This window comes from Arvicola amphibius, chromosome 1 (assembly GCF_903992535.2).
Source record: "Arvicola amphibius chromosome 1, mArvAmp1.2, whole genome shotgun sequence".
NCBI classification, from domain to species: Eukaryota; Metazoa; Chordata; class Mammalia; order Rodentia; family Cricetidae; genus Arvicola; species Arvicola amphibius.
In genome coordinates, this window is record NC_052047.1 from 134,997,688 (window position 1) to 135,011,897 (window position 14,210).

General features: G+C 42.2%; 1 protein-coding gene across 1 annotated transcript in view; it reads left to right on the plus strand.

The window, feature by feature from the left end:
• The first annotated feature begins 1,547 nt into the window (after positions 1–1,547).
• Positions 1,548–14,210, plus strand: part of Abraxas2 (abraxas 2, BRISC complex subunit) — a 37,629-nt gene continuing 24,966 nt past the window's right edge. Inside the window, exons 1-3 of the mRNA XM_038313343.2 lie at positions 1,548–1,655; positions 7,568–7,658; positions 13,146–13,182. Coding sequence (XP_038169271.1) covers positions 1,557–1,655; positions 7,568–7,658; positions 13,146–13,182 — 227 coding nt within the window. The 5' untranslated portion in view covers positions 1,548–1,556. The remainder of the gene's footprint in view (positions 1,656–7,567; positions 7,659–13,145; positions 13,183–14,210) is intronic.

Sequence of the window (14,210 nt, forward strand, 5' to 3'; positions counted from 1 at the left end):
CTAAGCCAATCACTCCAGCAAGGTGGATGGCCTTTCAGAACACCTAGAGCAGGCATAAAACAGGGGGTCATGCAGTTAGTTGTCCAGGAGATCAGCATCCTAGGCAGAGGAAACAACAAAAGTCAAGGCACTGTGGCCTGATTGAACATTCAGTGCTTCCAGAAAGCAAAAGGGCCACTACCATAGCTGAAGTCAAGCCAGCCAAGCTAGCAGAAGCAGAAAATACAATCAGAAATTAGGGGCGGGGGGGGGGGGTTGTGTTTCTGTCAGTGTAGGGTTTGGAGGCTGGCCAAGTGTGATTGACACCTTATATTTAAACATTAACATGACCTGTCATTGGCTGTGTTGAGCACGTATTTGGCAGGGCAACAGCATCACTCCATTACCTTGACATTCTGAAGAAGTTAATTCTGTTGTGAGGCCTTTTCTGATTTAGCTCCTTCCCCAGAGTTTGGCATTGGAAAATAAACGCTAACAATGTCAAGTGCCCTTTAGGAGCAAAATTGCCACCAACTGAGACTCTGTTACTGTCGTGAAGAGAGAGATGACGGTGCTTTGGCTCAGGGTAGCAGGTATGCTGGCAGTGAATTGTAAGACTGTGTATTTTGAAGATTGCTTTAGCTGATCTGATGTGGGCAACAAGAGCAAAGAATTATCAAGGTTCACTGCAAGGGTTTTGCCTTGAGCAATTGTCAGAAACAGTTTAATTTGCTGAACTTGGGAAAGGAGAAGCAGCTGTATAGGGAAACCAGGAGCCACCTTAGAACACTGAAGATTCAACAAGTTGCAAAAGAATTAGTTTCTTTCCTGAGCTTTTTCCTTCCTCCCTCCCTTCCTCCCTCCCTTCCTCCCTCCCTCCCTCTCTCCCTCCCTCCCTTCTTGTCTGTCTGTCTGTCTGTCTGTCTGTCTGTCTTTCTTCCTTTTGGGGGAGAGGGGTGAGTTTCTTTTTTCTAACTTTGATAGTTTAGTTTTCCCTGTTACTTGCTTTTATCTTCTATGACTATTCCTAAATCTGTAGGTTTTGTTTGTTTGTTTGTTGAAACAAGTCTATGCAGCTTTAACTGGCCTCAAATTTGCAACCCTCTTGCCACTGCACAGCTCATAGTTGAATTAGTTTTCGATACAGAATCCTATCGTTTTATCAGCTCCACTACTTCTGACCAAAGTCCTCCAGTCATTACAGCAATCAGGATTTTTGTAGACCTCCCTTCCTTTCCACATCTCCTAGGCATTAGTCTCAACCAGGCAGGCAGAGTGGTCTGTTCAGAATAAAATTACATCATGCTTTTCCCGTGTCAAATCTCAAACTGTTCGATTGCTTGAATCATCTCCGGTCCTTCATCCTTCAGCCTCATTTGCAGAATGGACAAACTGGGTTATAACAAGGCTGTACAGACAGGCAGCCGTCTGAGGGACACGTAAACAGAAAGTGCTGGGTCTCTGTGATCTGGCATCTTTAATTTCCCCTAGTCCTCTCCTGGAGCAGCTTGGAAGACTCCATTTCCCAGAATGCTCAGCGCCGGGGCGTCCAGAATACTCTGCGCCCTCCGCGGGGCATGATGGGGGAGGTGGAGATTTCCATCATGGCGGCTTCCATTTCGGGCTACACCTTCAGCGCTGTGTGTTTTCACAGCGCCAACAGCAACGCCGACCACGTAAGTGCCGGGCCCCCTGCCGTGGCCACTGGGGGGCCTTTGGCCTCCTCCTCGAGCCGGCGCCTGCGGCCTAGAGGGGACCGCTGGAGACTTGGCCCTCGGTACCGGGGCCAAGCCGAGAAACTGGTGGCCCAGGCGGCTCCCGCCCCCCTCCAGCTCCTGCTCCCCGCAGGCGCTTCCCTTGGCGCTCTCAGCCTCGGGCGGGTCCTGGCACAGCTGTTGTCAGTCCGGCGGACCTCTAGTGCCCGGCCCCGCCGGTGTCAGGAGTGCCTACCGCTCGCTGAGAGTCGGGCTTACAGACTCGAGGAGCACCCCGGGTCGGGAAGGATCAGGCTTGTAGTCTAGAAGGAGAGGAACCAAGTCCTGCCTGTCGCCTCACGGGTTGTCTTGGCTGTCACCGTTCATCCTTATCAGTCGTGCGTGTGTTTTTTCACCCTAGTGGAAAATGGAGAATGTGAACTGGCGTCTGCAGAGTCTGTTTGCACTTCCTTGAAGTTGCTTGTTTAGTTCCTCAGCGAACATTCTAACCCACGGAACTAGTCTTCTAGGGAAGTGACAGGCCCACATAAGAGAGATGAGAAACTCACAGACTGTGGCGTCCATAGGAGCATAGCCTCTCTTTATTTTACACTGACCTCTGATTGGAAGTTCTTTGTGATATAGATGCTTTTACAGGACATAATTTGTTCAAAATTGGGGGATTTTTTTTTTAGTGATATTATTGGTGAACGATTCAAATTCATTAAATAAGAGAGTGGGCTTTTGTGGTTGTCATTACAAAACAACGATGGCTGGAGGAGGATTGGATTTGTTTTGATGTCAGCAATCTCCGCTTCCATTAATACAAACTGATTGTGAGAGATGATTCCATTAGCAAATTGAGTGGATTGAATTCCCCGTCTTTTCAGCTCTTTAGTGTTGATGGTAGAGATTACTGATAGGAATATATTCAGCGTAGTTTCTTTTTTTTTTTTTTTTCAGTGACAGCTCTGAACAGTGGTAGCCTTTGGTATTTCAGCCAGCCACTTAGTAACGTAAGTGGTTGTGATCTTCCTAGTATCCACGGACTATAGTTAGGAGTCCAGTGGTGCTACTTTACGCTGCTATTTTATGGACTGCCTAGAAATATCTTAGTCTGTGTATAAGGCAAGATTATTGTAAGGATAAGAAGCTTCAACGGTATTTCTAGAAACGGCTGTAGTCCTGTTTTCAATTGTTACTCTTTGTTTGTTTGTTTGTTTTGAGGTACTGTCACTTGGTCAAGGCTGACCTTGAACTCCTGACCCTATCTCCAACCTCCTACGGGCTGGAATTTCAGGGGTATGCCGGTATACCCCGCTTTGGATTGCTCGTCATTTAATTGTGATCTTCTTAATATTTATTTCATACCAGGCATAAGGCTAGAAATTTTATATAAAGTACATAGTTAGCATTATGTTTTATGCAATTATACTAGTTTCTATTAACCTGACCACAGTTATGAGTGTGGAATGCTTAAAAGTAATGTCATTTTTAAAGTTGAAGAACCAAGAGTTTGTTTGTTCTACACATTTGTTTGGTTTAGTTGAAAGCCAAAATTATTCTATAGAGCTAAGGTTAGCAAACAATTAAAAATTTTTGTCTTTTTTTGAGATTTTAATATAATTACATCATTTCTTTCTTTCCTCCAAACCCTCCCATGGTCTCTTTTTTTATTAATCGTTATTACATGCTTATTTTTATATACGTATGCATATCTATTCCTAACTATAACCTGCTCAGTCTGTATAATGTTACTCATACATGTTTTTTCAGGGCTGACCATTTGTTTTGAATAGCCAATTGGTGTGCTTTTCCCTAGGAAACACTGTTTCTCCCCTCTCATCATTCCTTAGTGACCTGTAGTTCTTTGTGTAGGGCTGAGGCCTTCTGGGCTTCCACCCTCCCACTTTGACCTATCTATTAGTGTCATCTTTATTCAGCTCATGTTTAGCCAGTCATGTTTGTGAGACTTTATGGGCTTAGCTTCTAACACTCTCACAGCCAACTCCATGATCCTCTTTTGTTTAGTCATTTTGCCTGCTTTCCACAGTGTTCTGAGCCTTGGGTGTGGGAATGTTTTATAGACTGGAACTGGGCCCCAGGGTTGATTGTAGTTTTCTCTAATGGTGTGCATCTGTTGCAAAGAGGTGTTTCCTTCATGGGGTGAGGACTACTTCTCTGTGAGTTAGGGACAGACGTTTAGATTATTGTTAGGGATCATGCTGGTGTAGTAAAGTGGTTGTAGCTTCTCCAAGATCCATGACTGCACTAGCACTGAGTAGTTGTATGGTACCAGGCATGGCTTTCCATTTTTTGAATAGATCTTAATTAAGTCCAACTAGAGAGCTGTTGGTTACTGTCAAGGTATGTGTGTCACTAATGCACCCATAGGGTTATTGGGACATTCTGGTTGTTGATGTATTACAGCTGGGTAGGACTGTTGGTTGCCTCCTTCCTTTGGAAGCTTGCATGGTGCCTTCTGGTGCCATGAAAGCTAGTCCTCAGGGCGTGAGGGTGGGAGTGTTGAGGTCTGTCCCAGCTCAGGGCCTCTGAGCTCAATTTCTTAAGTGTAAGGTGTGTGTCTTCAGCAACAGGAACTTCTTCCACCTCTTGGGGGCGACCAAAGGCAATAGCAATAGACTACATGTCTTGGAAGTCTGACCAACAACTCAAAAGAGTTTCTTATGCCTGATGTTGGGTTTTTGTTAAGTGGGTTTTTGCTTGTGGAAGAAAGTGGACATTTTCTGAAAAGGACCAGAAAATAAAAGATAATACTTTCTCTCTATTTAAAAAGTTTTGGAACCATATGGTCTGTTTAGCAACTCTTCAGTTCTGCTGTGGTAAGGGGAGACGAAGTGTAGACCGTGAACAAATGAGGTGACTGTGTTCTAATAAGAGCTTATTTATAGCACTGAAACTTGAGTGGCTAATGACTTTAACAGTTCATGGAACATCTGTTTTAATTTTTGCAACCATTTGAACATGTAGAAACAATTCTTAGCTTGCAGGCCATGTATTAACAGAGAGTGGGGCCTGTGGTTTGCCTCTTCCTGCTATAATGTAATGCAGTGGTTCTCAACCTTCCTAATGTCACAACCCTTTAATACAGTTCCTCCTATTTGTGGTGACCCCCCCACCATAAAATTTTTTTTTTTTTTTTTTTTTTGGTTTTTCGAGACAGGGTTTCTCTGTGGCTTTGGAGCCTGTCCTGGAACTAGCTCTTGTAGACCAGGCTGGTCTCGAACTCACAGAGATCCGCCTGCCTCTGCCTCCCGAGTGCTGGGATTAAAGGCGTGCGCCACCACCGCCCGGCCATAAAATTATTTTCATTGCTACTTTATATAATTTTCTGCCATTATGAATCATAATGTAACTATCTGATATGCAGGATATCTGATATGAAACCCTTGTGAAAGGGTCATTTGACCTGAAGGGGTCGTGACCCACAGGTTGAGAAATGTTGATGTAATAGTGACTTAGATAATCCAGACCAGTGATAAATAAACAGTCCTAGTTAACTTTAGAATGTTAATGTCATGTGAGTTTTTTCTTTGGTTTTGGGTCTCTCTATGTGGCCTTGGCTGTCCTAGAACTCCTTAAGTAGACCAGAATAACCTAGAACTCAGAGAGCTTCACCAGTGCTGGAATTAAAGGTGTGTGTAACCATGCCCAGCTTCATGAGTTTTATCATTGTTTCTCATGCTGGAGGACTATTATGGCTGATAGGGAAATAAAGAACATACTTAAGTTTGGATTTCAGGTAAGTAATTTTATGAAACATTTTTTTAGAAGATTTATTTATTTATTTATTTATTTATACAGTACTCTGCCTGTAGGCCAGAAGAGGGCACCAGATTTCATTATAGGTGGTTGTGAGCCACCATGTGGTTGCTGGGAATTGAACTCAGGACCTCTGGAAGAGCAGTCAGTACTCTTAACCGCTGAGCCATCTCTCCAGCCCATATGTAACATTTAAGATATATTAAAAACTTGTTTGCAGCCAGGCATAGTGGTACCTTGTAATGAAACTCAGAATTGATAAGACAAGTTTATTAGTGTTTCTCATAATCCTCCTACATCAGCCTCTTCAACATATCCTACTGGCTTGGACCACCATAACCAGTTAGTTGGTGTTTCTCAAGCTAGTAGTCATAGACATCTGTTTGAGTATTAGGGGATTCTTCTGTCTTTTTCTCTGCAGTGTGGGATTGAACCTTGGTATTCTACTACTGAGCCACATGCATCCTCAACCCAAGATTTGTTCTTATAAATGAAACCTGTACATTAGAGTTAAATGTAGGTGGAGTTTTTCGTCAGGTCGGTGATCAGCTCTGTTCTGCCAGCACTTCCCAAATAACCACTCAGAGACTTATTATTAGTTCTAAATGCTCAGCCAGTAGCTCAGGCTTATTACTAACCAGCTCATACAACCTAAATTCACCCATTTCTGTTAATCTATTTGCTGCCCCGAGGCTCATGGCTTTTACCTCCTGCGTGGTCTGTTTCCTTTCTGTCTGGCTGGTGTCTCCTCTGACTCTGTCCTCCTTTGTAGCATTTTCTCTACCCCAAAAATTCTGCCTGGTCATCAGCCAGTCGGCTTTTTATTAACAATGAGAACAATACATATTTATAGTGTACAAAGATTGTTCCACAGCTTTTAAAGAATGCCCTGAGTGTTGTATTTGGGAAATTTGAGATACTTCTTCATCTCTTTGGGGGTTGCTGGCAGTGCTCTGGGTTGAACTCAGGGCCTCACATCTCCTAGCAAGTCCTCATAGCAGACACTTCCCCAAGTCAAATACAAAAGTGAGGCCCCAAAGCATCTGTCTTGCTCCTTTCACCCATAGATGTGCATTTGCGACTGAAAATGTTTTTAAATTGGGGAGTTTCTGTGGCTGGGGTTGTGGATCAGCATAGAATGGAGGATGATGTAGAACAAGGTCTTGTTGCAGCAAAATTTACACGGTATTTGGTGAACTCTAAGGTTGGGCATGACATAAGTGTAGTAGTCTAACAGTAAACAAGCACAGATGCCTGCTCCTTAGCTTACATTTTAACCAGAATGGGCTTTGCTTATGTCTGTAAGTCTATAACACATAGATAATGAGAAGACAATGAAGGTGAGGTACAAGGGACAGAGTGCCTGGCAGATGTGATTTCCCATGTTAGTCGGGCAAAGCTTCCTAGTTGAGGTGCCATTTGAGCAAAGGGAAGGAATAAGCCATGGGTTATCCAGGAGAGAGATTACAAGACAATGTAATCTCTCTGCAATTCATCCTCTCTGCAGGAGGGTTATTTTGACTTTTAGGGTATATTCATACCAGCCATGTTTATACTGAGCATAGCAGCAAGTGCCCAAACTGGTAATTTGCAAAGGAATTCAATGTTGACTGTGTTGATAGATGTTCTCCACAGGTGTAAATAAAGTTCTGCGTTTATTAGATGGGAGCGAGTGTGTTGTGTGAAATCCTGATTTCTCATGCCAACTCTATCCTGTCATTGTTTTTATTTTTTCATCATTAGTGGTGTTTTTTTAAACCAATAAAGTAAGTTATATAAAGTTTCAAGAAAGCAACTGTGGCATATTTTTGCTTCCTGAGAGTGTCTAGCATGCTATGGGACTGACTAAGATAAGTAATGAACTCATCTAAAAACAAGAAATGCTTGTTGGTTTACAATGATATGTCATTTGGGAACATTTTCTTCCATACAATCCAGTTAATGGGTGTACAAGCTTGCTGCGGTCATGTCGTTTGTTTATGAAACAGCTTCACATGCTACATGCCTTATTTGGATTATTGCTAAAATTGATTATAGTAATCCTCATTTCCTTGTAATTTAAGTAAAAATTATCTTTAAGTTTAGCCAGTTATTTTCTCCTGTTGTTTTAGGAAGGGTTTCTGCTGGGAGAGGTAAGACAAGAGGAGACGTTCAGCATCAGTGACTCACAGATCAGCAACACAGAGTTTCTGCAAGTAATTGGTAAGCTTGTTGTTGTCCTTAGAAATATCTTTTTTATATAATTTTTATTTTAAATGTTTGGGTATTTTGCCTGTACCCATGTTTGTGTACGATGTGTGTGCCTGGTGCCCTTGGAAACCTGAAGATGTAGAGGTCAGAGAAAGGCTTCTGTTACCTTGGAATTGGAGTTACAGACAGTTGTGAGCCACTTTGTGGGTCCTGGGAATCAAACCCAGGTCCTCTAGAATCAAACCTAACTCTGGAGGTAGAGGCAGAAGGTTCAGGAGCCCTTGCTACCTAGCCAGTCTGAAACCAGCCTGGGTAATTTGAGCCCTTATCTCAAGGTTAAATTAAGTAAACAAAACATTGAAAGGATACACTGGGGGCTGTAGAGATGAGTCGACTGTTAAGAGCACTGGCTGCTCTTCCAGCAGACCTGGGTTCAGTTCCCAGCACCCATATGGCAGAGAATATGCACAGAAACTAAAATTAGATCCACTAATTTTATGATGAATGATATAATGTCTTGTGAAACAACCAATAGATAACCCAAGTTCAATCCACAGGACCCACATGGTAGAAGGAGAGAATTGATTTCCACAGATTGTCTTCTGGTTTCCACATGCAAGCTATAGGATACCTACAAAAATAAATAAATTGAATAGAGTACTTGTTGCTCTTCTAGTGCCTATGTCAAGTGGCTTGCAACTGCCTGCAACTCCAGCTCCATGGGATCTGATGTCCTCTTCTGGCCTCCACAGGCGCCTGTACTCAAGTGTACTTATACACACAGATATACATAAATATACATAAAAACAATTAATGTTTTTGAGACAGTTTCTTTGTATAGCTTTGACTATTCTAGAACTTGCTCTGTAGACTAGTCTGGCCTTGAGAGATCTGACTGCTTCTGCTTCCTGAACACTGGAATTAAAGGCCTGCACCACTATGCCTGACCTTAAGTAAATCTTTTAAATTTTGTTTTTATTTATTTATTTGTAGTTTTTATGTGTATGGGTGGCTTTCCTGAATGGATGTCTGTGAACCACATGTATGCCTAGTGTCCACAGAGACCAGAAGAGAGTCTTGGATCCCCTAGAACTAAAGTTATACATGGTTGCAAGCCGCCATGTGGGTGCTGGGAATTGAACTCAGGCCCTGGAAGAGCAGCCATGCTCTTAACTGCCAAGCAAGCACTCCAGCTCCTAAAGTAAATCTTTTTTTAAAAATAGGAATAAGCCAGGCAGTGGTGGCACACACCTTTAATCCCAGCACTTGGGAGGCAGAGGCAGGCGGATCTCTGTGAGTTCAAGACCAGCCTGGTCTATAGTTCTAGTTCCAGGACTTCTAGGTTCGGCCAATAGCTTAGGCTTGTTTCTAATGAGCTCTTATAACTTAAATTAACCCATTTCTAGTCATCTACATGTTGCCACGTGACTTGTGGCTTTTACCTTTTCTCCTGTATGTCTATTCCCTCTGCATCTGCTGGCAACTGTCTTTCTTCTTCCCAGCATCCTCTCTGCCCCCAAATCCTACCTAGCTATTGGCCATTCATTTTTCTATTAAGCCAATCAGAGTGACACGTCTTCACAGTGTACAAAGATTATTTCACAACGTTTTGTCACTTACAGTGCACAGCTGAAAACATGGGTCTTTTCTAAAGCTATTTCTTACTTAGCAACCAGTCTGACTTTTACTGAATTGGTGTGTGACTACTTGACAGTCTGTCCAAGACCACAGTAAACCTAAAACCTGTAGATCAGTCTGTCCCCACTGCTTGTTTCACCCCTAGAGGGGTTTAGCAAAGACAGTTCCACATGCTCTTAAGATGTTTGCTAGACCTACATGGAAGTCCAAAGGATACACTCAACAGTCTCTCTGGGGAAGATTGCTGAGAAAGAGGAAGGAGGGTTTATAGATACAGCCCTTCCCTTTTAATCAGTTTCTTTTTGATAAATAGCATAGTCTTTTCAGGAATACCTTAGACACATCACCAAGTGGCAGTCTTGATAAACTAAATAGAGCAAGGGACGCTTCATTTATTTATATAGCAAATGTGTTAAAGGGCTCTCTCTCTTTATCTCTCTTTTTCTCTTTTTAAATTATGTGTGTGAGTATGTGCATGTAATTGCAGGTGCCTGCATCAGCTTCCCCTGGAGCTAGAGGTGCAGGTAGTTGTGAGCTGTCTGATGTGGGTGCTGGGATCTGAACTAGGGTCCTCTATGAGAGCAGCTCATGCTCTTAACCACTAGGTCTTCTTTCCTAGACCCTTTCAATAAAATTGTGTTTGCATGATGGAGGAGGCATGCCAAGGCAGAGGTCAACTTTGTGGAGTCACTTTTCTGCTTCCTTTACATGGGTTCCAAGGATCATACTTCGATTGTCAGGCTTACATGGTGAAGCACCTTTACCCACTGAACCATCTCGCTAACCCTATTGAAGACTTGGTATGATGGAGGCCTAAGATAGGTAGAGAAATCATGGGAAGGATATGACAAACAAAGAAATACCACACAGCACAAGGAAAAGCTATAAAAAAAGAAACAAAACCCTGTAAGTGTCTGAGTCAAGGGACAAACTGGGAGTGGAAAAGCAGTAGTGACATCACAAAGGAAGAAACATGGGTTAGGGGGACACTGAATAAAGGCTGTATAAAGCGTCAGAGAATCTGCCCTGTTTTTGTGTAACTGAAACACTGGATTCAAAGTGAAGCTGAGTGCAGGGCGAGTTGTCACACTGGGACCAAATCATCAACTTAGAGTCTGTTCTAATGGCCTTCAGTAGGAGAATGGGGGCAAGAGTGAGAGTCGAGGTGGAATTAGACTTGATTCATCTGCAAGAGTAAAGACTATATAGCATTCACACAGCACTTCCCTGCAATGCAAAGGCATGTTTCGTGTGCAGTGCCTTTCATTTCAAAGTTTGGGTTTCATTTTGCTTAACTCTCTAAAATTCTAAAAAACGAGCTGTCAGGATGGCTCACTGAGTAAAAAGACTTGCTGCTAAGCCCAACAACCTGAGTTTGAGCCATGGAATCCACATGATAGAAGGAGAGAACCAGCTCCTGAAAGTTGTCCTTTGACCTCCACACCTATGTCATGGCACACGCAAGTGCACACACAGACACAAATGCATATTAACATTCCGAGTAGTAGAATTTTACTTCATAAGGTGTCTTTGTATGTAGTTATTTATTATTTGCACCTAGGTCCTCAAAATACATGTAGTAAATAAATTTTAAATTGATAGATGCAAGGCCAGTGAAATAACTCAGTAGGAAAAGGCACTTCCTACCATAATATCTTGAGATTGAGCCATTAGACCCATGTGGTGATAGGAAATACTAAATTGTTTTCTGACCTCCACATGCGTACCATGATGGCTGCAAACACAAAAATGCTTTGTTAAGGCCGGGCGGTGGTGGCGCACGCCTTTAATCCCAGCACTCGGGAGGCAGAGGCAGGCGGATCTCTGAGTTCGAGGCCAGCCTGGTCTACAAGAGCTAGTTCCAGGACAGGCTCTAGAAACTACAGGGAAACCCTGTCTCGAAAAACAAAAAACAAAAAACAAAAACAAAAAAAAAATGCTTTGTTAAAAATGCCTAAATTCGGGGCTGGAGAGATGGCTCAGAGCACTATTAAGAGCACTGACTGTTCTTCCAGAGGGACACTGTTCTTCCAGAGGTTCTGAGTTCAATTCCCAGCAACCACATGGTGGCTCACAGCCATCTGTAATGAGATCTGGTGCCCTCTTCTGGCCTGCAGGGATACGTGCAGGAAGAACCCTGTATACATAATAAACAAATCTTTAAAAAAAAATCTAAATTCCCAGATGCAGTTAAGTAAGTGCAAAAGTTGCACTTCCAGTATATATTCTAGCTATTTGTTTATTTAAGTATTGGGTATCCAATCCCAGGCCTCCACACATACTAGATAAATGCTTAGAGCATGTCTGTATGCCTCTGATGCAGTGGTTCTCAACTGTGGATCACGACTCCTTTGGGATTGAAACAGTCCTTTCATAGGGGTTGCATATCCGATATCCTGCATACCAGATAGCTACAATACGAGTCAGAACAATAAAATTACGGTTATTAAGTAGTAATGAAAATAATTTTATGGTTGGGGGTCACCACAGATGAAGAAGTGTTGTTTTGTTGTTTTTCTTTTCTTTTTGTTTTTTCGAGACAGAGTTTCTCTGTGGCTTTGGAGCCTGTCCTGGCGCTTGCTCTGTAGGCCAGGCTGACCTTTAACGCACAGAGATCTACCTGTCTCTGCTGAGTGCTGGGATTAAAGGCGTGCACCACCACTGCCCAGCAAAGAACTGTCTTAAAGGGTCATCGCATTAGGAAGGTTGAAAACCACTGCTCTAATCTGACTTGTAAATTAAAAAGGACACTGCTGGACAATTAGCTTGAGGACTACTTGTTCAGACTTCAGAATTTACTCCAGGACTTTCAGTAAACAAAATAGTGTTACCTTTAAAGTAAAAGATAAGTTTTCTTTTTCCTAAATCCTAAGTAGTATTTTTGCTAACCATGTTCCAGATCTCAGTGACTAACAGTGTGTAAAATAACTTAAGGTAGTGTACTGTATCATTTTAAGCATCAAAAGAAGGGAATTTTATAGATGAGGTTTTCTTGTTTGCATTGTGTATTGATGCCATAGTGAAGTGAATGAACTCTTTTTTTTGGTGACAGTTCCGCATTTATACATGTGTCTTGGGAGCCTTAACTAGTGATAATAGTGTGGCCTCAAAGGCTTTGGTTTTGTTTTAATTGAGGTAAAATTATTGCCTAAAATCCAAGGCTGTGTCTTTTTTAAACAGCAGGTGATGAGTCACTCTCTAGGAGAATGTGGTAAATAGAATTGAATAGTCAGTTAGTCTCATGCTCTCCTAAAAAACCAGCTTGTGGACCCCTGTTGTGGCTGAAGAAATTATTCATTCTGTTTAATCCCAGCATCTTTTTAGAAGCTGTTAGGATCTATCTTATAAATGACTGTTTCCCTTAATACCAACCAGCTTTGAAAGAGTTAATAGACATTCAGCATTCCAAACACCTGGCCCAAGTGTCAGGCATCATTAGAGGGTTATTAATGGTAGGAAAGTTGAGGCCCTTCTCTTCCAGAGCTGTCCCCACAGCTTTTATCCAGTTTGATTAAATGCTTCCAGTCAGTGGCTACTTTTTCCTGTGATGCTTTGTTTAAATAGGTAAGATTGAGTAAGTTGTACAATAGCTTCATGTTCCTGAATCAAAGCTTTCAGATGTGCACTCGTAACAGAGAAGCGGAGGCGGAGCTCTCACTCTCCAGTCTGCTTTGTTCCCAGACTCTGTCTCTTGCCGTAGTGGGAAGCAGTCAACTGCCTTCATGGCATATACATGGCACTGTTTACAAGAAAATGGTCTTGGTTATTCTAGATTTTGGGTTTGAAAAAAATCCTGAGCTATTCTATAATTGCCTCTGCCTTACATGATTAACTGATTTTCCCCCCTTTGTCTGATTACAGAAATTCATAACCATCAGCCCTGCTCAAAACTTTTTAGGTAAGCCATGTGTGGTTTTATAGTTTTGGGTCCTCATTGAAAAAGTTGTTTGAAACTTAATTTAGGTAAATTTAGGTCTGTAATTGATTATAAGTATAAATAAGAGTATTCAAAATCTATTTAAAGCTTTTCTTCTGGGTTTTGTTTTGTGTATGAGTGTGCGCACATGTGTTGTTGTTTGTTGCTTCACAAAAGATCTTGCCGTGTATCCCAGGCTAGCCTTGCATTCTTGATCTTCCTTCTCAAGTGCACTACCACACCTGGTTCCAAAATCATATTTATTGGATAGTAACTGTGTTTGAGGGACTGTGCTTGAGTGGGAAAAGGGAAGCAGGGACGTGGCAATCATTGTATCAGTGGTTAGACTGAGCTTTCCTCTCCCTCAGCATCCCTGTCAAGAATTCTTTACTTAGAAAAGAAAGTTAATCAAAGATGACATATAGCTAAAATTATTTATAGACATCACATATAGATGTAAATTTGATTTTGAGGAAAAAAATGTTCAGTGATCAGCTTTTATTTTAAGGAGCCAGTTAGTGGTAGTGCGCGCCTTTAATTCCATCACTTGAAAGGTAGAGGCAGGTGGATTTCTGTGAGTTCAAGGCTAACCAGGGCTACACAGTGAGAACTTATCTTTAAAGCAACAACAACAACAACAACAAAACCCCATAAGTTTCGTTTTTTATATTTAAGTTAATATTCACCAGTTCTGTAATAGAGACATTCTGAAGGAAAAAAGCAGGACAGTGACACCTGTAGGGAAAAGTAGATGTTCCCAGACCAGCACCAGGCCTCTCTGTCATTATGATAGATGAATGGAGGGTCCTGCACATGCTGAGCAAGCCCTCTGCCACTGATCTATCCCCAGTCGTCTGTCTCTTCTTTCTTAACCCATACCCTTCCACCTGAGGACTGGTATGTGTATGGCTCTGCTTCTTCCCCCTTCTCTCCGTAAAGCCAGACCCGTGCATTCCTTCCAGTGTGCCCACATAAACATTACTCATTGTTATTTGAGACAGGATCTCATT